Genomic DNA, 23091 nt, shown 5'->3' on the forward strand with positions numbered 1-23091 from the left:
ACCGCTGCCCCTCGGACAGCCCTGCTCGGGAACCAATGGCTTAATCGTTTATTTAAACACTGGCCAGGGCTCCGGTCATGCCCGCTGGTTGGATTCTCTGGGACCCTCTTTCCTCCCTTTGCCGGGCTTCTCCCTCTTCACGCCTTGCGGTGACTCCTCGCAGACGGGGGGTGATGGTCCACTGCCAGCCCTGCAGGCCCCCCACCAGCTCCCCAAGAGCAGCCCCGGTGTCCAATCACTGCACACGCTGTAGGAAACCTCAGTCGGGCTACTGTGTAATTGGCGGGCAGGGGGGGCTCTGTTTGCCCCTTCAGTGACAAATGACACGTCAGTATTTGGCTCCTGGCCCAGAACCCACTGTTTAGAAATTTCCAGGTATGAAGTGTGAAACCCATCCATTGCCTTCCAGAAGTTCTAGAATCGGATTTTGTCATAAGCCAACAATATGAAATGTTTTCTGGGAACATCTTCATGTTTTACGATGCAGTGACTTCAGACCACCCCTAGCTTTCCAGAGACAGATTAACTGCACGTGTAATAGTGCACAGAGTATTCAGGAGATGAACGATTTCCATTCTCGCTAGGAAAAGTTTCCTCACTTCAACATGGTATATTATTCACACTGCTTCTGTTTCTTCTTTAACAAAAAAAAATTTTGTTTTCCACGCTGGTTTCTCCGGTTTCTAGTTGTTGGAAAAGAACAAATTTCCCAAAGCCGCCCCAAATCCTCTACTGGCAGAAACAAGCGAGTCTCAGAGAGCTCGCGGTGCTCACGCAGTGGACTTCCAGGAGAGCCACCCTTCGTCCCGAGGGTTACGAGCCGGGCAGACCAGAGCAAGCGGGATGAATGTGAGACGGCGTCGTCGACAGAGGGGTAGCGGAGGCCTGTTTACGCCGTGAAGACAATCAATTTCTGACCACGCTTCTTAACGCTGTGAAAGGCTAACATTTGTTCAGCCGCTCAGTGTTTGCCAAACTCAGGTGCATCGTCCCCGCAAGCCTTCCAAGACCCAGAAGCTTCCCATTTCTTAGGACTCCACCTTGAAGGATCTGCGGCGTCTGGGCTTGGGTGGAATGTCATTAGGGTGACTGCTCTGAATTGCCTGGTTCGCATGACCCGCCGGTGTCAGAACTGTGCCCCAGGCCTGGGGAGGGTCTCTGCGGCTGGGCTGGAAGGCAGGGGCTCCTGCTCTTCCTGGGGCCGCGAGCCTGGGGGCAGGCCCTTGACCTGTCCAGTCTCACCTTCCTCCTGGTGCCTGTGGAGGAAATGGCAGCTCTGGGTATGGAGGGAGGCCATGGGCAGGTGCCAGGAGCCTGCAGGTGGTGCCCCAGGGAGCCTGCGGCTCCACTTCTCCCCTTCCTTTGCCCAACCCATCAGATGCGTGATTAATAGGGAACTGATTTGAGGATTTTTGGTTTCGGTGGGAATCACAGAAGAACTCAAAAAGAGAAACTACAGCCTGGGGTCAGGGAGACCAAGCCAGTGGGGGAAGTGCTGACCGCTGCCTGCTGACCACTGCCTGCTGACCACTGCCTGCTGACCACTGCCCGCCGCCAGAGCCGGGCAAGAGCTCCAGGAGCCCCACCGCGGGCCGGTCCAGGTCCAGGATGCGCCTGCTCCCTTGGTTTCCCTAGGTCCGCCGGGCAGGGGCGGTGGTCCATTCTCTCCCTTGCACATCATTACACATTCACTGCCATGAGCCCCTGCTGGACCCCAAAGCATCCCTCACTGCCCGGTCACGGCCCACGTGAGAAAGTAACACACCAGAAGGACCCGCTCCGCAGGAGCGCAGAATGCACCAGGTCCCCCAGGGACCCCACGTTATGGTCCCCTCCCTCGGTACCATAGAGCCTCTCCTCTGTGCGACCCTAGCAAGACCCCTGCGCCCTGGGAGGGGTCACGGCGTGTGGGTGGGGACACTGCCCGGAGCAGCTGCGCGGTCGGAGCAGGTTTTCGTAGTACCTGGGCGCAAACACCTCTGGGGCCACACCCGCGGCCCGCAGGGTGAACCAAGGGCGGGGCTGCGGGGCTCCCGCGACCCCGCCCCTTCCTCCTCCCGACCCCGCCCCTTCCTCCGCGCGGACCCCCCTTGCTCCGGTGATGCCGCGCGCGCCCAGGTGCCGGGCGGTGCGCGCCCTGCTGCGGGACCGCTACCGGCAGGTGCTGCCGCTGGCCACCTTCGTGCGGCGCCTGGGGCCCGAGGACCGGCGGCTCGTGCGGCGCGGGGACCCGGTGGCCTTCCGCGCGCTCGTGGCCCAGTGCCTGGTGTGCGTGCCCTGGGATGCGCATCCGCCCCCTGCCGCCCCGTCCTTCCGCCAGGTGGGCTGCCTCCGGGGACTCCGGTCGGGCCCGCCGCGGTGGTGGTGGAGGGAGTGGGGAAGGACGTACCTGCGTCCCCAGCGACTCAGGAGCCCTCCCCCTCAGGTGTCCTGCCTGAAGGAGCTGGTGGCCAGGGTCGTGCAGAGGCTCTGTGAGCGCGGCGCGAGGAACGTGCTGGCCTTCGGCTTCGCGCTGCTGGACGGGGCCCGCGGCGGGCCGCCCGTGGCCTTCACAACCAGCGTGCGCAGCTACCTGCCCAACACGGTGACGGACACGCTGCGCGGCAGCGGCGCGTGGGGGCTGCTGCTGCGCCGCGTGGGTGATGACGTGCTCACCCACCTGCTGGCGCGCTGCGCACTCTACCTGCTGGTGCCCCCCAGCTGCGCCTACCAGGTGTGCGGGCCGCCGCTTTATGACCTCTGCACCGCCGCCGCGGCGCGGCCCACGCGACGCGCGGGCGGAACCCGGACTGGCCTCGGACTCACGCGCCAGGCCGGGAATGGCGGCGACGGGGAGGCCGGGGGATCCCGGGAGCTGCCGGCCAAGGGCGCGAGGCGGCGTCGGGGCGGCGCGGGGGGCCGTCCGCCTCCAGCCAAGAAGCCCAGGCATGGCCTGGAGCCCGAGCGGGGTACCGAAGGGCAGGCGCCCGGGGCCCACCTGGGCAGGGCGCCTGGGCGGAGCGACAGCGACCCCCGCGTGATGACACCTACCAGAGCCGCTGCGGAAGCCAAGTCTCGGGAGGGCAGCGTGCCCAGGACCCGTCGCCCCTTCCCGCTGGCGGGTGGCAAGAGGGGTGTTCGCTCCCCATCCTGGCGGCCGTCACATCCCCAGGGCGAGCCCGGTCCCCGAGCGGGGGCTGAGACCAAGCAGTTCCTCTACTGCTCGGGGAGCAAAGAACGGCTGCGCCGCTCCTTCCTGCTCTGTTCCCTGCCTCCCAGCCTGGGGGGGGCCCAGAGGCTCGTGGAGACCATCTTTCTGGGCTCTGAGCCCCGGCCCCCAGGGGCTCCCCGCAGGATGCGCCGCCTGCCCCCGCGCTACTGGCGGATGAGGCCGCTGTTTCGGGAGCTGCTTAAGAACCACGTGCGGTGCCCCTACGGCGCGCTCCTCAGGGCGCACTGCCCACTGCCGGCCTCCACCAGCCCGGCGGGGCCAGGCGATCAGAAGAGCCCCGGAGTGGGCGCCTGCTCCGGGGAGAGCCCAGCCGCTGCCCCCGAGGGGGACGCGGGCTCGCGACGCCTGGTGCAGCTGCTCCGCCAGCACAGCAGCCCCTGGCAGGTGTACGGCCTCCTGCGGGCCTGCCTTCGCCGGCTGGTGCCCGCCGGCCTCTGGGGCTCCCGACACAACGAGCGCCGCTTCTTGAGGAATGTGAAGAAGCTCGTCTCCCTGGGGAAGCACGGCAAGCTCTCACCGCAGGAGCTGACCTGGAAGATGAAGGTGCAGGACTGCGCCTGGCTGCGCGGGAGCCCAGGTGAGGAGCCCGACCTCAGGACCTCGAGCGCGGCAGGGCCTTCTCCGTACCTCGCTCGGGGGGCAGGGGGCTTCTTGGTGGCTGTCGGGTGGCTCCATCTGAGTTCTCTGCCTCTGTCCCCCCCTCCCGTCCAGTTTGCATAAATCTCCCGACGTTCATGGGCTCAGGCAGGTTCTGGGCGCTGGGCAGGGGCGGTGAGCGGGCGGGACACGTGGTCTAGGGCTGCACCAACAGACGGAGGTCAACAGGAGGTCCTGTGAGCGTGTCGGCGGGTCACTCATAACCCTTTTTGACGTCAAGGTTTATCGCCTTGGCATGGTGCCCCGCTGATAGAAATGGGGGCTGGGCCCAGAACCCCGTTTATGGGGTCGGGAGGCGAGGCTCCTGGGTCCCCCGCTGGATCTGGGCAGCCCGTACGCGGATCCGGATGTGAGTTCTAATTGTGCCTCCGCTAGGCCGGGGCCAGGCAGGCGGGAGGAGTGAAAAGACCGTGTCCTTGAGCAGGGCCCCGGCGTCACCAGGGGTCGAAGGGGAGCATCCGGACGCCGTCCGCTGGCCCAGGGCAGTGGGCAGCCGCTGTGGGTGCTGGCAGGACTTGTTCTGTGAAGCTGAGCCTGCGGTGTCCCTCCCGCTGTGGTGTTCTGGGTTTGATGTTGGGCTTCCTCCGGCCCAGCCGCTGTCAGCCCCGCCTCGGTCAGCACCCTCCTTGTCAGGGCGGAGCCAGGAGCGAAAGGCCCAGCACCCTCCCTGCTCTCCCTGTGTTTGACCAGCCCACGCTCCTAAGATGATCACGACTTCTAGAAGGAAGTCATCTGTGAGAGCCAGGTTTGCCCCCCGCCTCCCCCGTGCATGTGACGGTCCCTAGGTGGGGGCCCCAAAAATCGCGACTGTGGTGGCCTCAGGTGCGGCCGGGGCACGCCCTTTCTGGCTTCCCAAGAGACCCCAGGGGCAGGTAACGCGGACAGTCAGGGTGACCTTCAGCAACTTGGTTTAAAAAAATTTTTTAATTGTGGGAACGTAACATGAGACCTACCCTCTTAAACAACGCTGAAGCGGACAGCACGGTATTGCCCAGTGTACGCTCGGTGTCCTACAGCAGATCTCCAGAAACTTTGCATCTTGCGTGACTTTTACACCCCCTGGGCGGCAGCTCCCTGCATGTGGGACGCCGTGCATGAGTCTCCAGGAGGCGGGCTCAGGAGACCAGGCCCTCACCTGACCCCTTTGTGCTCGTGGGGCCCCAGCCCGCTTTGTGGAAGGAGGCTCTGAGTTCTGTGCTCTGGCCCCGATTTCAGACGGGGTCCCCGTGCCCCTCGAGCTGCAGGCACTGAGGAGGTGGTGTTTTCCCAGGCGACTGGGCCCTGGCCCCTGGACCTCCCGGGACCTGCTCACCTGAGCTGCGCCCCTGGCCATTTGCTCCTTTCCCTGGCCTCAGCCACGCCTTCTGCCCGCTGGCTGAATAAATGCTGCTCTGAGCCTCGGCTCTCCGAGGTCACCCCTTCCACCCCCTCCTGCCGGAACGCTGCCCCCTCCTCTGCGCCGGCCAGGCACTCCGTCCACAGCGCCAGCCTCCTCTGCCTCTGCTGAGGCCATTGCCCTGCCCGCCATACTGCCCACTGATACCTGTCAGCTCCCTGATGCCCAGCCCCGGAGGCCAGACAGCTGGGCTGTCCACATCTGGGGCCACGTGTCACTAGAGACGCCACCAGAAGGACTCCTGCTCGCTGCCTTAGCCTCTGGTTGGCCCGTCCTGTCCGCCTACATCCGACCACGGTTGCTTTTCCTGAGCTGAGGGGGGGAGCGTCCCCCCCTCCCGCCCCTGAGCCCCATGGACCTGAGGAGTGGCTGTGATGTCTCAGCGGGGTGGTGTCAGCCTCTCAATGTCCCCACCTCTCTCCTCCTCGGTCACCTGCCGCCCCTCCGACTCCCGGGCTGTGCGTTTCCCCAGCCCCGCGATAGCTGCCCCGTGTTTATGTCAGCTGCTTTTCGGTGTTTTCTGTTTCTACTGTGATTTCTCCTTTGATCTTGGAGTTATTTGGACGATTATTTTTTATTTTCCGAATGTGTGGCAGTTTTAAATTGCCTTTTACTGTTGATTTCTGACTCAGCCATGTGCAGGTCTGTAGGACCACGGTGGCCTGGAGCCCGTGGAGACTGGCTTGGTCTCGTGTGCGGCGTTTGCACTAATGGTTCCCGGGCGTTCGCAGGCTGGGGTGGGTGCTGTGGTCACCACATCAGGTGCCGCGCAAAACGTGTGTCCTTCCAGATGCCGCGACGCTGAGAGTACACGGCCCCCTGGGGTGGGTGTGTCCTTTCCTTCTTGTCCCGCTGGTCTGCACGTTGGGTTGTGTTAGCTGCAGGCACATTTTAGACTTACTCTTCCTCATGAATGTCTAGTGGCTCTTTTTACCGTAAAGTGTGTTTACCTGCCTTCCCGTTGGTTAGTATTTCCCGCTTGTGTCGTTTTTCATTACTTAGTTTTTATCTTCAACCTGTTCGTAACCTATGAGGATACGTGGTTTAGGTGTCTTATCAACAGCACTGAGCTGACGTTTTACGTTTATTTTCAGTCCATTCTGACAGTCTTTACCACTTACCTGGAGTAATTTTTTTCCATTTTCTGTGATGGTAGGCGAGTGTGGATGCATTTTTTCACCTTGCAGTTTGTCCCCTCTTCCGTGTTGTTATTCCTCATTTCCTGATGTGCATTTTCTCACGTGTGTGTGCGTGCGTTGGTTTTGCTTCCAGGGTTAGCTTTGTATTCTCCACTTACCCCCTCTGGGTGGTTGGTTACCTTGGGAACCGTGTAAGGGCTTTGCGTGTTGGAACCAGATCACTCTTGAGCTGTTCCCTCCACTAACCCAGTTGTGTCCCAAGTTAGATGCTGCTGGTACTGTTTCTACAGTCGATGTTTACGTAGCTTCATCCCCCCTTCTCTTCTCCTTGCTCACCGTTCATTCTCCTGCCCCAGACCTGCCTCTGGGGCCCCTTTCTTCTCCTCTGTGTTTCTTTCATGCCGGTTACGGGTGGTAAAGCCCCGGCTCTGTCTGCACTGAGGCCGCCCTGGCAGCCTGGTGACAGCTCTCGAGATGCACCTCTGCTGGAGATGTTATGGAGTGCACAGAATAAAATGCAGAGGACCGCAGGGGAGAGCGCTCACCTTGGCCCGTGGCTGGGTCCGGAGCCCCGCGCCGTCGGGAGTCCCTCGGCGTGTGGCCGCGTCTGCTCGCCCGCGGTGTTCAGCCTGGAAAACCCCAGGAGTTTCTGGCTCTTGCCGCCCGGGGGCGATGCCTAAACTGCACGCCAGCCCCCACCGCACGTCCCCCGTGTGGAGCGCGGTGTCTGCTTCCTCCAGCCTGTGCGTAAAGGGGACAGAGGATGAGGTGCCACATCATCGCTGCCCAGTGGAAACAGAACATGAGCTACATACATTTCAGATTTTCCGTAGCCCCAGTAAGAAGGTAAAAAAGGAAAGGTGAAACTAACTTAAAGACATTTTTTATCAAAGCCCAGTGATCCAACATCATCACTTTAACATGCAACGGGGGAAGCGTCGTTGCTGAGATACCCGCGTTCTCCTCTGCCCGAGGCGCCGAGTCGCGGCACGTGGGCCGCACGTGCAGCCGTCCAGGCCCGAGGGGCCACTCAGGCAGCACGTGGGGCGAGCGCCGGCCTCTCTCCTCCCAGGGGCTCGCTGCATCCCGGCCGCCGAGCACCGTCTGCGCGAGGCCGTCCTGGCCAGGTTCCTGTGCTGGCTGATGGGCGCGTACGTGGTCGAGCTGCTCAGGGCATTCTTCTATGTCACGGAGACCACGTTCCAGAAGAACCGGCTCTTCTTCTTCCGGAAGCGCGTCTGGAGCCAGCTGCAGAGCATCGGCATCAGGTACGGCCATCGGGAACCACGGCCTCTCCCTGCCCAGGGCTCCTCACCCGGCTCCTTCAGGGACCCCGCCCTCGGCACGGACTCCTGAAACCCCCTTCTTACCTGAAAGCCGGGGGCTTGGGCTGGATGGCCTGTGGGGTCTAGGAGTCTGTCTGGACTGAAACAGTACGGGCGGGCCGCTTACTTCCCCCTGGCACGTGGGCCCGGTACTGTTTAATCCGCACAGAACAGATAGGATGACACGCGATGACAAACCCGCCTATTTGATGCTGTGCAGTGGGGCGCGTCTGGGGCAGAGGCGTTGCCGTGAAGCAGGCCTCCCAGGGGCTGAATGGCCGTGGGGTGGCCGTGAGCTTTGTCTCAGTTGCTCACTGACTGTCTTACGTCCATTTTGAAAGACTGGGCAGGTGTCAGCTGGATTGGGACCCAGCCAGGATGGATGGGGTGACAGCCCGAAAGCCACGGGCCGGGCCTGGCCGAGGCACCCGGTGTCCGAGGGCTCAGCTGTGCATCTGCGCCAGAGCCGTGCCCTGCGCCCTGCGTTAGGACGTCTGTGGAGGGAGCCGGGCCGGGGTCCCTGAGTGCATGTGCTGCGGCCTGTGTCCTCCTGTGTCTGGTGGGGGGAGGCTCTGGAGGCCTTCATCGTGGTCTTGAGTGAAGGCGCCCCATTTAGGTATTTCACGCCATGTGATCCAAAGCGGCCGTTTAGGCTCTCCTTGTGGGCCCCTGGGGCCCGACCCCTGCCTGGTGGGGGTTTGAATCCCACGATGGGCTGTGCTTGGACCCACGCTTCACCCCTGGGGCCACCGGCCCAGCCAGCATCCTCACCCCAGCGGCCGGGAGGCGGGGGCCACCCAGGCCCTCCCTGTGGGTGGTTTTGGGCTAAAGGCTGAAGGTCACAGGTAACAAGGAGCTGGCAGGCCCATGGGGGACAGTTCTGTTCCTCGGGGGGATACGCTGAGCACTCCCTGCCCATTCTGTGTGGAGGAGGGCGGGGTCTCTGGCCCACGGGTCCCGGCCTGCACCAGCCAGGGCTCTGTCCGCCGGGAACTGGGTGTCCTGGCCCTGCCGAGGAGGGGCCTCCAGCAGACCCCCGGCCACCCTGCAAATCTGGGGTGCTGGGCATGGGTTCAGCTAACTTCTTGGGCGCTGGTGGCTGCCATGCTTGCCCGCCCCGGCTTCCCACGGGCACCTCTGTTTCAGACAACACTTAGAGCGCGTGCAGCTCCGAGAACTATCCGAGGCAGATGTCAGGCGACACCAGGAGGCCAGGCCGGCTCTGCCGACGTCCAAGCTCCGCTTCGTCCCCAAGCCCAGCGGGCTGCGGCCCATCGTGAACATGGGCGACGTCGTGGGAGCCGGGAAGTCGCACAGAGACAGGAAGGTCACCGCTTGTGCCGCTTTTAGGCAAAGTGCATTTGAACCCCAGGCCTGGTGGGTGTAGTCAGAGTCTTGGGGGGCCGGCAGCCCCGGTGAGGCCGTGGAATGGTGGGGTGCCGTGGATGGGGTTCCCGGGCCCAGAGAAGGAGCTCCCGGGAAGGCCAGTCCTGTGAGGTGCTGGATGGGCTCCGGGAACCCTCTGTGGCCCTGGCGCCTGGAATCCTCCGGGGGTGGGGTCGGTGTGCTCTCCGGGGCAGAGGGACCACACGATAGCTGTCACCAGCCTGCCAGGGTCCCGAGGACCCCCGTAGGACCTCACCCCCATGGTTAGCCCCCATGACTGCTCTCCCCGCCACGGCACCTCTGCCTCACCAGCAGCTCTGACCCCTTCCATGCGCCTCCCTGTAGGATTTGGGGGTGATTTGGGGGTGATTCCACCGTTAGTGAGAAAGAGAAGCTGTCGCTGCTAATGGGGGTTTGGTCCATGAGCGAAGACAAAGTGCTCACCCAGTGGGGCTGGGGTCCTCCAGGAGGTGGTGCCCCCCTCTCTGCTGGGGCTGGGGTCCCCCAGGAGGCAGCACCCCTCTTCGCTGGGTGGGGGGACCAGGTAAGTAGAGGGGACCAAGGGTGTAGCTAGTTGCATTTTTCCACACGTGGTGTCCATGATCCCAGGACGGGTCCCTGGGGAGACCCTGGGGTCTGGGGTGGGCGTGGGTGGGGCAGCCATCTGGCCCTTCAGCGGTCTGGGGTAGGCGGGGGTGGCAGCGGGGGCGGCACAGAGCGGGGGCCTGCCTCTCGTCCCAGGGGGCTGTCTGACCCTACATCCCCTTTGTCTGGGGCCCCTCTGGTGACACCGCCCGTCCTGGGCTGGGCCTGTAGGTCCAGCATCTCACCTCCCAGGTCAAGACCCTGTTCGCTGTGCTGAACTACGAGCGGCTGAGGCGCCCCGGCCTTCTAGGGGCCTCCGTGCTGGGCATGGACGACATTTACAGGGCCTGGCAGGCCTTCGTGCTGCCCCTACGGGCCCAGGGCCCGGTGCCCCCACTCTACTTCGTCAAGGTGGGCGCCCGATTCCCACCCCCCACCAAGGGAACCGGCCCTGCAGGTGACCCCTCGCGTCAGGCCCCCGCCGGTGTGGGGAGTGGCCAGCCTTTTGCAGTCCCGTGTTTGCCAGAACGAGTCACCCCTTGGTGGAGCTGCGTCCGTGTCCCACAGATTCTCCTGTGAACGGGAGGGCAGGGGACCCCATCTCCATTTGAGGGTGTCTGGCTCCCAGGGGCAGAGGCTTTGTGCCTTCCCCTCTGGAGTGGACTCCGTGACTGCACCCCAACTCCATGGGAGCTCCTGCCCTCGGGGTCCCCTTCAGGGAGGGAAACACCTGCTCAGGCCCCAGCACCGGGTGCCCTGGTACCCTGGTCATCCGCCAGGGGCCTCCTGGTCCCCAGCCTGCAGCTCAGAGAGAGGGGCGAAGACCCGCCCTGAGGGTGCTTAGAGTCCTGGGGAAGTGGGTATCTCAGCGAGAGCCCCGTGGGGGGCGGGCGTGGGGGACGGGGACGGGACAGTGTGAGGGGAGGTCCAGGGTCTCCCCAGGCCCCTGGTGTACGATTCACCCCAGGGTTTGCTGACCGCAGGTCAGAACCAGAAGGACCCGGGAACTCGGGGCCCAGGTGAGCGCGTCCTCAGGCACTTCGGTTCCCACGTAGGTGGACGTGGCGGGGGCGTACGACGCCCTCCCCCAGGACAGGCTGGCGGAGGTGATAGCCAACGTGATCCGGCCCCACGAGAACTCGTACTGCGTGCGCCAGTATGCCGTGGTCCAGAGGACTGCCCGCGGACACGTGCGGAAGTCCTTCAAGAGACACGTAAGCCCCACGGGGGGCGTGTTCGGTGCTGCGGAGCGCGCTCTGCGGGAGGCGTGCGCTGGGTGGTGGGGGGCGTGGTCTGCTGGAGGCGCATGCGCCGTGGCGGTGGCGGTGGGCGTGCTCGGCGAGCCCCCTCACCCCGCGCGCGGTCGTCATCCTCACTCTTGGTGTTCCCGTCGGGTCCTGTTCTCCCGCTGCCCGTTCACAGCCCCGGGGCCCCGACTGCACACCGGGCTGAGCAGAGAGGAGGGACCCTGGTGGCAGCAGAGCCACGCCTGTTTTCGTGGTGTCCCAGGGGCCACGCAGCAGGGCCGCGTGTGCGCCATGGGAGGGGAGGTGCCCGGGACTCCTGGGCCGCGCTGCTGTCCGTGTGTGCGCAGTGGGGGGAGGGTGGAAGGGCAGCCCCTCGCTGCAGCCGCCTGGGGTCTCCGGCCCAGGCAGGGCTGGGAGGGGACAAGGGCATTCGGTTGACCCCGAGGCCATCAGGGTGGGGGGTTTCCTAGCGCTTGTTGGGAAGGCTTTTGGACCACCTCCCTACCCCACCCCGGCCGAAACAGCGTGTGTACCGAGGTGGGGGGTGGTGTGGGAGTTTCCCCAGAACTTCTTGGAAGAGGCGCGTGTGAAGACCCCAGGACAAGGCGCTGGTGAGCGTGGTTTGCGAGTCCTGAGTGTGCGACGCAGGGATCTTGGGTTTGTGGACCGGGATGAAGCCTCCTCCGCTTCACGGTCCGGAACAGCAGCGCCCGCGGGACTCCCTCCCGCCCCCGGGGACCACCTCTCCTACCCCGTGCTCGGCGACACGCTCGCCTGTCTCTAACTCTGTAATGTGAAATCAGGGAAACCCTGCCCTCCTGTCCGGTTTCCGCCGCGTCTGGGGTCCAGCCGCCCAGAGCAGCCTCTCCGTGTTCTGTCCGCGGACGCCGTGCGCGGTGAGGTCTCACCTTCCGCTGGGTGGGCGTTTGCTGGTTCCTCTTTGGACGTGAATGAGGCCGCTGCCTCATCTCCGTGATGTGCCCTTTCGGAAACAAAGCCCTCGTTGCCGTGGGCGGATTCCAGGCTTGTGTAGTTTTAGGAGATGTTGCCCAAGAGGTTCCAGCGCGGCTGCAGGCGCTGCAGGGGGGCCCTGGCGGCGGTATTGGCGGTACGGAAGGACCAGAGCTGCAGCTTGCAGCCCGGCCGCCCAGTGGGGCAGCGCAGTCCTGTCTGTGGAACTCGGTCTGGGGAGATCTGGTTCTGGGCACCTTGTGTACCGGCCACGTGGCTGTCCTCTCATGGGGCACTGCTGCCAGGCTGTCTCCTTGGTCGTCCATCTTAGGGGATCTTCCCACGTTCTGGGGACAAGTCCTTGGGCAGCTGTGGGCTCCCAGGCACCTTCTCGGCCTGTCTCGCCTTTTCTTTTGCAAGTGGAGTCTCCACAAACAGATGCTTTTGTCTTGACGGATCCAGTTTATCCGCAGCTTGGGGCTGAAGCCGTGTTGTGCTTGAGCGGCCCACATGCCGGGCTACCTGACCTTGATGCTCCTTTAGAATGTTTCTCGTTAGAGCTGCGGCGGTTCAGCCCAGGGTCCGTTTTGAGTTAACTTTGGCGCTGCTGCTTTAATGTGTTCTGTCTCTGCCGGAATTTGGGCGTTTACAGACCTGTCTTCTGGTTCACTCGCCTTCTCTTTTCTGTCTCTGATTTTAAACCCGTTTAGGAAATTCTTAATTTTAGCCAGCCTATTTTTCAGTTTTAGAAATCCATGTGAATTTTCTCACAGATTCCAGGGCTCTGGTTACGTCCTCTATCTTTTTCTTTGTTTTGTTAGCAGTGTTATCTTGAGTGATTTTAAAATTCCAGAAACTCCATACCAGCTCGCCTGCAGGCAGGTTTCTGTCCTGTCTGTTTCTGCTGTTTTGTGGGTGGTTTTGGCCACACAGGCCTATTCTATAGCTTTTGGAATTTTATCACGGTGTGCCAGACTTTGTAAATAGGGATTTTAACGTAAGGGGTTTGCGAGCTTTCCTCCAGAGTGGATGGTATCTTCCTGGCAGTGGTGGAGCCGTGACCTTAGTCCTGCGGGGCCCATTCTAGGCAGTGTGGTGCCTGGTCTCCCTCACTTGGCCCTTGCCCAGTGGGGTCCCCTCGGGGCTGGGCGTGGCTCCGGGGGCGTGTGCTGCTGAGGGTGCTGTCCCTGCAGCCCCTCCCCCGGGAACCGCCCCTCAGTCCCAGCTGCTTCATGGCTCTGAACCCCAACATCTTCAGCCTCAGAGCCCCCACTTTCTGCTCGGGCTTCACCTCCCGCGGTGGATACAGGCCTTGGGGAGAAGTCGGGGTGAAGGTGGGATGCACCCCGAGGGCTGAGACCCCAGCCCGCCTGCGTCCCGCCTCCCCAGCATCCCCAGGCGGCCCTGCTCTGCATCTCATCCCTGGTCGTAGCGGCCATGGCGGGGCCTCCCAGGCTCTGTTCCCCGTTCTGAGGGTGCCCTTGCTATCGGGGCTTGGGGAGGGGGGCTGCACCCGCCTCACTCCGTCTTCCCGGCCAGCAGGTGTCCACCTTCACGGACCTCCAGCCTTACATGAGACAGTTCGTGGAGCACCTGCAGGCGACCGGCTTGCTGAGGGACGCCGTGGTCATCGAGCAGGTCAGTGTGGGCGCTCGCTCACTGCTGGGTCCGGGGCAGCTGTGGGCACCCTCCATGGCTGGCAGAGACTTGCACCCGCTTTTGGCCACGTTTTCCCTCTTTCTGGGCCTCACGCACCCTCTGCCGCCTGCCCGCAGCTCCTGTGAGATTTGCTGTACATCTTCGCTCTCAGTTTTGGCCTCGAGGTCACACGAAGGCGAGTCCCCTTCCTCTAGGAGGACAGAGAGGGTGTGCCCCGTAGACCCGCCTCGAGCTAGCCCATTGAGTGACCCGTTTCCTTGTGTGAGCAGGGTGTCCCCAAGCCATCGTTGCCAGCAGCGGGTCGGCCCTCGCGGTCCCCGTGCTTTGTGCACAGTAGTCTCGGAGCGACCCTGCCACCACGTGAGGCTCCCAGACACCAGGCGCCTTCCTTTGGGTCCGGGGCCCCCACCACGCGCCGGCCGGCTGGCCCGCCGGCTGGCCCAGGGCGGCGTCCACGCTGGTGAACGCCCACCTGCCTTCGCAGAGCTGCTCCCTGAACGAGGCCGGCGGCAGCCTCTTCAAGCTCTTCCTGCGCCTGGTCCACAACCACGTGGTCAGGATCGGGGGCAGGTGAGTCCGGACCCCCCAGCTCCCCCTCATCAGCCCCCGGACAGGCACTGCAGCCTTGCGGCCGGGTGACAGAGCAAGGCTCCCACAGTTGTGGGAGGTCCTCGCATTCAGAAGCCGGCAGATAATTGTTTTAACGTGTTTGGAACCAAACCGGCCTGGGCGAGTGCCTGTGTGAGACCCTGTGTGCGACCGAGGAGAGCAGTGGCCCTGGGGGCTTCGGGCTCACGGCCACGGTCGCTAGAGGTCAGCCTGGACTGTGGGGCCTTCTCGGAGGTCGTTAACCGTGGGCCAAGCTCAGGAAACTTTCTAGTTAAAGGGTGTATTTTCATTATCGTTATATTCTCAGTAATTACAGCACTTACTGAAAGATAATTACGTTAAAATATTAAAAAACATGTACACCCTTGGGAGGCACACGTGCCAACTGCACAACAGGGCGAATTTTGACAAAGGGGACACGTCTGCACGTGAGGGTAAACGGCACCAGGTGGGAAGAGAACTTTCTCCACGGGAAAGGCCACGCCTGTGGCCCCTGGCTCCTCCCCAGGGGCACCACCACCCGCTGTGACCTTCGTGGAGAGGGGTCGCGCCACGTGTGACCGAGGCATGGCAGGGCCTCGCGGGGGAGCGTGATAAATCTTGATTCACGTTCCCCCAGGCGGGTGTGGCGTGGGCACGCGTGTGCATGTGTGTCTGTGCTCCACGTCTGTGCACGTGTTTACGATATGAGCATCAGGCCCACCGTGGCTGGCCCACCTTCTAACCACGTCCTGCCCCCCAGGTCCTACGTCCAGTGTCAGGGGGTCCCCCAGGGCTCCATTCTGTCCACCCTGCTCTGCAGCTTCTGCTACGGAGACATGGAGAACGAGCTCTTCCCCGGAATCCAGCGGGATGGGTATGGACCCCTCTGTGTTGGCGGATGTTGCCTTGCTTGGGGCCTGTTTGTATTTTTGGTTCTGGATGTAGACGGGGCCTCACCCTTTCTTCTCGTAACGGCGCACAGGAGGTGGTCAGCAGGCCTCAAGCGGGGAGTAAACGTGGCTTTCTGCGTGGCCGGGGCTTCGGACCAGCGCCAAGCTCATGTGCTTCCGGCCCGATTGCAGGGCCCCTGCTCGGCATCCCCAGCTGGAGCCGAATCCCACAGAAACCAAAGTCTTTGGTTAGATTCTTTGGAGAAGGTCGCTTTGTCCGTGTCCCTGTGAATTCAGACGTTAAGTTTTTCAGCGTTTGCCCCGAGGGAGGACGTTGCTGGCGGGCTTGAAGCAGTGCGTTCAGGGTCCCCCCTCACCTCGGGGTCAATCCGTGTCCAGGGTGCTCCTGCGCTTGGTCGACGACTTCCTGCTGGTCACCCCTCACCTGACACGAGCCAGAGCCTTTCTCAGGTAAGGTCCCCCACGCGTGTGTCTCTGCAGGCGCGTTTTGGCCCACATGCGACGGATGGGACCTGTGTGCGAACACCCGTGCTCCCCACGCATCTGCGCATCTCTGGGGAGTGTCACGCGGTGCCGCCCCGCGGCTCTGAGAGCCCAGAGTGCCGTTGCTTCCTCCTGTCGCTGGCGTGGCCGTCAGGACGCAGGTGCCACCCGCAGGAGCTCAGCTCTGGCAGCGGGGCCGAGGCCGCAGAGGCTCCTTGGAGGCTCCGCACCCGTGATGCGCTGGTGGTGGACGGAGCAGAGGCTGTGCGCTGCACACCACGGGGGACGGAAGAGAAAAGGCCTGCACGGCTCACCTGCGGCTTCCCCGCGGAGAACATCTGAGAGAGCGGGGAATTCAGACGTGTCAAGAAGGAGGGGTTACCAGGCATGGGGATCGTGCCCAAAGTAAACCCGGCACCTGGGGCCCTTTGGGCTGCGGCCGCAGTGCCCCATCTCTCCCGGGAGTCTGGGGGCTTGTTTCAAAGCGTGGTTTTCCAAGGGAGAAGAAAGTTCCAAACCGAGCCCTCAAGGCGTCCCCGCCTGACACTTTGGTCACTTTGGTCGCTGGGCTGCCTTTGGAGAAACCCACCTGGACAGCACCCGCGTATCCCGTGTCTGCCTGCGGGGTAGCCCAGGCTTGAAGCCTGTAGAGTCTGCCCGCTGTGGTGCTCTGGGGCTCCCTATGGCAGCCCTAGCACAGGACACTGCAAACGTAAACTCGTCAGTTAAATCCAGCGTTGCATCCGGGTCCGCACGGGCACCGGCCACAGTTGGAGGGCTCACTGGCCACACGTGTCCAGTGGCCACCGGAGGGGACAGCGCAGAGGTCGTCGCCTCCGTCATGGGAAGTTCTGGGGGCGGCGCTGCCCTGTGGTCATGGGGCAGGGAGGTAGCTCTGAGCGTGCTCGTCGGGTCCCACCAGGGGGCGCAGCAGACAGGCGCGCGTCCAGGAGACGTCCTGCAAGGAGTTGGCTCGCGTGATGGTGGGGCTGGCTGGGCAGGTTTGAAACCCGGGGGCGGGCGGCAGGAAGGGCAGGTGCTGGGGCTGCAGTCTGTGGGCGACCCCGCCGTCAGGACACCCCCGTTTGGCTCTCAGGGCCCTTCCCCGATGGGTGAGGCCGCCCCACTCTGGGAAGTGGCCTCCTGTAAAGCCGGCTGGTTGCAGGTGTCAGCCCCACCTACAGACCCCCTGGTCTTACCCAGACTCGAGTTTGCACACCTGGGGACCGCAGCCTCGCCAGGTGGACACATCAGCTGGCCGTCACAGAGAGGACCCATCCCTCGGACGCTGCCTGCCCTCCGAGCCCCATGTCCCCCGGGTCCCAGCTGGCTCCCCAGCTCAGCCGCTCACCCGTCTTACCTGGAGGGATCAGCCTGGCATCCCTTCGTCCTTCAGGACTGGCCCTTGGGGCTTCCGTGCTCCCCTCCCCTGCTGCCTGCCTCTGCCCTTGCTGGCCTGGCCACCCTGGCCTCTAATCGTTGGCACTTGTTTGCCCAGAAGCCTGGAGGCCAGAGCAGGGCTGTGTCCGGCCTTCCTCGCGGGCCCGTGGTCCCAGCCCTCCATACCCCGCCTGCCTTGCTGGGCTGTTAGGTGACGTTGACCCGTGCCTCCGAGACCTGCGGGTGGCGTCCCCTCCGCCCGGTGGCTGACGTGGCCCCCCTGCTGCAGGACCCTGGTCCACGGTGTGCCCGAGTATGGCTGCCTGGCAAACCTGCAGAAGACGGTGGTGAACTTCCCCGTGGAGGACGGTGGCCTGGGCGGTGCGGCCCCCCTGCAGCTGCCGGCGCACTGCCTGTTCCCCTGGTGCGGCTTGCTGCTGGACACCCGCACCCTGGAGGTGCGCTGCGACCACTCCAGGTGAGCGCCGCCGCCGCGCGGCTCCGTGCATCCTACTCCCGCACGGCAGGGCCCGAAGCCCCAGGGGGTCAGAGGCCAGCGGTGGGCACTAGGGGATGGGCTCTTTGGGGGAGCAGTTTTCTGGGCGCTTTTTGGGTTTTTGTTTTTTTTGGCTGCGTCGGGTCTTGGTTGCGGCACGCGGGATCTTTCGTTGCAGCATGCACGCTTCTCTAGTTGTGGCCTGCGAGTTTCTCTCTCTCTAGTTGTGGTGCGTGGGCTCCGTAGTTTGCGGCATGCGGGCTCTCTCGTCGAAGTGCGCGAGCTCAGCAGTTGTGGCGCACAGGCTTAGTTGCCCTGCAGCATGTGGGATCTTAGTTCCCCAACCAGGGATCGAACCCGCGTCCCCTGCATTGGAAGGCAGATTCTTTACCACTGGACCACCAGGGAAGTACCTTCTGGGCATTTTTGATGAAAGGAAATCGCGTGGCAGACTCGGGGGCACGGCATGTTCCACCGGGAAGTGTGTGGATCTGAACCAGAGCTTCCAGGACCTGCCAGACAGGGGTCCCCGTGGTCTCTCACTGGGCACCAGGATTTGTGGTCACCTCTGGCCCGTCGGGGAGCAGGGCTGTCGTGCGTGTGGCCTGCTCTGTTCACAGTGTCTTGGGTCCCTGCCTCGGTTGGCTCAGGCTGCTGTAAAAAACACCACGGACGTTTCCGTTCTCTCGGTCCTGGAGGCTGGAAGCTGAGGTCCAGGTGTCGCAGGCTGGTTTCTCCTGGGGCCTCTCCTGTGTGTGCGTGTGGACGCAGCTGCTCCCCAAGGCCTCACACGGTCACCCTCTGTGTTCAGCGCCTCAGTGTCTCGGGACACCAGTCCCATTGGATTAGGGCCCCACCTTTATGATTCCATTTTGCCTTAATCACCGTCTTAAAGGCCTTATCCCCAGACAGTCTCGGGGGCCAGGGCTTCAACCTGTGAGTTTGGGGGATGCAGTTCGGCCCCTGACAGCCCGTGCCCCCACCTCCCCCACACTGAGCCTGAGAGCACGCAGCCCAGCCTCAGGCTTTGCGCAGACGGAGGGACTCACGGTGCACGTGGACGCAGGAACCTGGGCTCTTTCGTGAATAAAAAGCGCAGGTGTCAAGACGGTGGTGGATGGGCGTGCCCGTCCTGCGCTGGTAACCCGCTTCTGCTGGAGCCCTCGGGGCTGCAGCTGGTCCTCCTCCTGGGGTGCTCCCGGGAAGACGCAGGTGCAGACGCGTTCCACGCGCGGTTCACGCGTCCGTCTGCTGCTCCCGCCGCCCCCTCGTGTCCGGGCACCGACCACGCCGGTCAGTCGTGAACTGTCCACCAGGTTGTCTGGCTCCCCATGAAGCCGTGACTGTTTGGGGGAACGGGTGCCCGTTCCGGCCCAGCGCAGCTGATGGGCTGGACGTGTGTGGCGGTCAGAGTGTGAAGTGGACACACGTGTTTCCTGGAACCCCACGCTGTCTCACAGTTACGCCGGGACCTCGATCCGAGCGAGTCTCACCTTCAACCAGGGCTTCAAGGCTGGGAGGAACATGCGTCGCAAACTCTTGGCGGTCTTGCGGCTGAAGTGCCATGGGCTCTTCCTGGACCTGCAGGTGTGCGGGCTGCCCATGGGCGGCTGGGGCTGCAGAGAGAGAGGGCAGCTGGCATCACCTGGGGGTCTGCGCGCTTCGTAGATCCTGGGGGGTCGTGTGTGTCTGCTCTTGTGTGCGGGCGCGTGCATGTGTGTGGAAGCACATCAGACGTCACATACGTGTGCGCTCACGTGTACGTGTGTGGAAACGAGTGTGCCTGTGTGCGCTTCGTAGATCCTGGGCGTTGTGTGTGTGTCTATACCTGTGTGCAGGCGCGTGCATGTGTGTGGAAGCACATCAGGCATCACATACGTGTGCACTCACGTGTACGTGTGTGTGAACAAGCGTGTGCTTGCGAGTATGCGCAGGTGTGTAGTGTGTGTGGGTATGCGTGCATGTGCCTGTGTGTGCAGGTGTGCACTGTGTGGGTGAGTGTGCGTGTATGTGTCCTGGGCCCCCGGCCCTCACCCTGCCGCGTGGCTGTCCCGCCCTCGTCGCCCGGGCCCCTCCTCACAGGCCGTGGGGCCCAGGACCGCTGTGGCCTCAGCGCTGGAGCCGCGGGGCCCAGGCCGTCGCCCAGCCGGGCTGGGCTCTCCCCCCTTGTCCTTCCCGCAGGCCTGACTCCACCGCAGCCGCTGAGGGGCCCCAGTGAGGACCTGGCGGGTTTCACGGGAGAGGTTGATGGATTCTTATCGAGATGGTCCTTTTTCTTGTTCTGTTTGATGGGGCAATAAAGCAAAAGACAGAAACTCAAACGCCAGAGGTATCGCCAACATTTCTTTTCCCTTATGACTCCAGGTGAACAGTCTTGAGACAGTTTTCACAAATGTTTACAAGACATTCCTGCTGCAGGCCTACAGGTGGGTGCACGGGGCGGCTGCCCTACGAGGGAGGTGGCGGCCTCGCCCTGGGGGGCACGCTGCCCCCGGGCCCGCAAGGAAGCAGCGTCTGTGTCTCAGCGGCAGACACCGCCTCTCCGCAGAGTCCTCGTCAGCTCTGGAGGCGCTGCTCCGGGCACCAGACGGTGCTGGGAGGCCAGAGCGGCCCGGGGTGGCCCGAGTGCCTGTGCCGGCCCTTCCTGCAGCAGGAGGAGGGCTGCGGGGCCGGAGGAGGGCTGCGGGGTGGGAGGAGGGCAGCCGCGGGCGGGAGGAGGGCTGCGGGGCGGGAGGAGGGCAGCCGTGGGGCGGGAGGAGGGCTGCGGGGCGGGAGGAGGGCGGCCGCGGGTGGGAAGAGGGCGGCCGCGGGGGGGGGCGGGTAGGAGAGCAGAGGGCCAGTCGGTGCGCAGGAGCGTGTGTGGTCCCGAACCCTCAGGTGCCCCCAGGAGGGACGGCGGGATGCAGCTCCCGGTCAGTCCAGCGACTCTTCCGGAATGTTCCCTGCCCTTGGGTGGCTCTGCGGCCCCCCCTCCGAGAACCAGGGCCGGGCAGGTGACCGTGGAGGCCGGTGCTAGTCCGTCTTGGGGAGGTGGACCCCGTCCTTCATTAACTGTGCTGGCTGGCCTCGGGGACCCAGAGGCAGGCTTGCCGCCCGTGGTCTCCAGGGCGCCCTGCCCCGGGCAGCCTGGGGAGGCTGGGCCCCTGACAGAGCTGACACCCCCAGGTTCCACGCGTGCGTGCTGCAGCTCCCGTTTCAGCAGCCAGTCAGGAGGAACCCCTCGTTTTTCCTCCGGGTCATCTCTGACACCTCGTCCCGCTGCTACGCTCTCCTGAGAGCCAGGAATGCAGGTGTGCACAGGCGACCAGGGTACGGCTGGCGGGCCGAGGGGTCGCCCGGGGCGCTGGGCACCAGGGTCACCCCCACGCGCTCCGTCCTGTGCCCGTCCCGGGTCCCTCGTGCCCCGCGGCCACCGCAGCACCTGCCTTTCCAGCGGCCACAGCGGAGACGGGGCGTCGGGGCGCCTTTAGCTTGCTAGCAGCTCGCCGCCGTCCGCCGCGTGCCTGGAGAGTGACGTGGTGCTTGGGGGCAGCTGGTGGCCCCCCTGGCTCGCTCCGCCCGCTCCCGGGCAGGCCCTCCTCCCCTGGGGCTCTGGGCGCTTGCGTCAGTCCAGGCCAGGGTCCGCAGGAGGCCCTGGGCCAGCCCTGCCCACCTCAGGGTGGAGCCAGGGAGGGGCACCTGCGCCAGCCGCGCGCCCATCTGCTTTGGGTTCACCGCCCCTGGGCTCGGCCTACTCCGGGGCGTCCCCACCTGAACGCTCCCGCTGGAGCCCCTGCGTCTGCACCTGCGGCCTCGTCCTGGGCGTTTCCGATCTGTCTGAGGTTCAGGCCGTGCGTGTCTCTGAGGTCCTGGGTGTAACAGGCTTTGCCCTTCGTCACGTCTGTTTGTGGAGGTTTCTTGGAGAAGTTGAAGAAAACGTCTCAGTTTTCAGAATTCCTTGGTGCTCGTGTCGGGGTGGCCCCTGAAATGAAGTGGCCAGTCTCCCCGCCGCCGCCCCCAAGACCCCACTCATGCCATCACCCCCGGCAGGAGGGCAACGTCTGGGGTCCCTGGTATCCCCGGGGAGGAGCGCTGGGGCGGGGCCGGCGGGGCCTCAGCCTCTCCTCGTGTCCCCCAGGGATGTCACTGGGGGCCAAGGGCGCCTCCGGCCCGTTTCCTTCCGAGGCCGCGCAGTGGCTCTGCCTGCACGCCTTTCTGCTCAAGCTGGCTCGTCACCGCGTCACCTACAGCTGTCTTCTGGGGGCGCTGCGGTCAGGTAGGCATGGGTGGAGTGCAGAGCGCCCCTTCGTGAGGTGCAGGCCCTGCCCTCCGGTGCTGGGGCCCCTCCGTGTCTGAGGGGCAGGCGGGCGGGTCTCGGAGCCCCCAGGTGAGGGGTGCGGGTGCCCCGGGGGTTACAGGCCCCCTCGCTCACCCGGGGGCCTGGCATGACCACCTGGGTCTCGCCGCCGCTCTGCCGCTCCTTGGGTCCTCGTCCTCTATCTCCCCTGCAGGCCCCCACCCGCGTGTCCTTCCTTGCACCCCCGACCCAGGTCCCCGTCGGGCCTCTGCCTGACAGCCCCCGTGCCCCCGGCAGGGGTGGGGTGCTTGCCCCCTCCTGAGGTGCCCACCCCAAGCCCGCCTGCACACGGGTGCTTGGCAGTGTAAGTGCCTGCTGGTCTCAGCGGTGCCCCAGGCCCTGGGGAAGGGCGGTCTCTGGTTCCTCCGGGGCGTGGGTGGGGGGTGTGGTGGTCTGATTTCAGTCACTGCCTTGCAGCCAGAGCCCGACTGTGCCGGCGGCTCCCCAGGGCCACTCTGGCCGCCCTGGAGGCAGCAGCCGACCCAGCCCTGACCGCAGACTTTAAGACCATCTTGGACTGACGGCCAGCCCTGCTCACAGCCTGGGCTGGGCTCTGGAGCCCTGTGGGAGGGGGCCAGCTCCACAGCGAGGCCTGGGCCCTCCCCCGAGACCCCGGGAGTGGTCGGCCCCCAAGTCCTCAGGGAAGCAGGGCCCACGCGCCGTGGCCTTCTCATGACGGGGTCCGTTTTCCAGCTGTTGACCACCGGGAAGAGGCAGGTGGGAGAGCCGGGCATCGGGCGTCAGGCGTCTGGACGGGGCGGGGGGGACCTTTGTCACCCCCTTCCCCTCGCTGCAGGGGCTGCCCCGGTCTGGAGCGATGCCACATGTGTCCCTGAGGGCACGGGGCGGCACGTGGGGCTGAGTGGTGGGCGTGGGCTCCTTCCTGCTGACCTGTGCAGTCAGTGCCCAGCTCAGCCGTTCACACCCACCTCGGGAGCAGTGCCTGCCCCGGGCGCCTCCGCCGGCTGCATCCACGGTTCACGCCCCATGGTGCTTTCCCCAGAAGCGAAGGGCCCAGTCAGCTGTTTGAGGCCCGGTTCCTCCCGGCCCCGCCCTTGCTTCTGACCTCGCCTGTCCCTAAGCTCTGGACCCTTCCCGGCCAGTCCCCTCTCAGCACACGGCCCGGGTCATCCTGAGTGCGCTCCTGCACCGCCTCCTGCCCCCCCCGCCCTGCCACCCCAGTGCAAGGAGCCTTTGCTGATTGTTTTCACAGCTTACAACTGTTCTCTCAACGTTTGTATTAAAACGCGTACTAGTAAGTACTGTGTTCTGCAATTATAAACACGTGCATCTGTTGGGATGCGAGATACACGTGGGTCCTCGGCCTGGCGGGAGTCG

General features: G+C 64.2%; 1 protein-coding gene across 20 annotated transcripts; it reads left to right on the plus strand.

Moving 5' to 3' along the window:
• Window positions 1-2086: 2086 nt before the first annotated feature.
• On the plus strand, window positions 2087-23012 carry TERT (telomerase reverse transcriptase; the record flags this gene model as incomplete). 20 transcript variants are annotated; one of them, XM_082455506.1, is made up of 16 exons in its annotated part: window positions 2087-2320; window positions 2426-3788; window positions 7476-7671; window positions 8875-9055; window positions 9931-10110; window positions 10755-10913; window positions 13440-13535; window positions 14041-14126; window positions 14908-15021; window positions 15437-15508; window positions 17211-17399; window positions 18878-19004; window positions 19782-19843; window positions 20583-20707; window positions 21535-21672; window positions 22171-23012. In XM_082455506.1, exons 1-16 carry the CDS (start codon window positions 2102-2104, stop codon window positions 22272-22274), a joined length of 3411 nt encoding a protein of 1136 aa, XP_082311632.1. In that variant the 5' UTR covers window positions 2087-2101. The 20 variants fall into 20 exon arrangements, 19 of the variants coding, with proteins under 19 accessions (XP_082311632.1, XP_082311633.1, XP_082311634.1 ...); XM_082455507.1 differs by lacking the exon at window positions 22171-23012 and adding an exon at window positions 20295-20410 and having other exon boundaries at window positions 21535-21645; XM_082455508.1 differs by lacking the exons at window positions 14041-14126; window positions 18878-19004.
• Window positions 23013-23091: the final 79 nt, after the last annotated feature.

The sequence above is a fragment of the Balaenoptera physalus genome (assembly GCF_965194825.1).
Source record: "Balaenoptera physalus genome assembly, chromosome: 3".
NCBI lineage: Eukaryota > Metazoa > Chordata > Mammalia > Artiodactyla > Balaenopteridae > Balaenoptera > Balaenoptera physalus.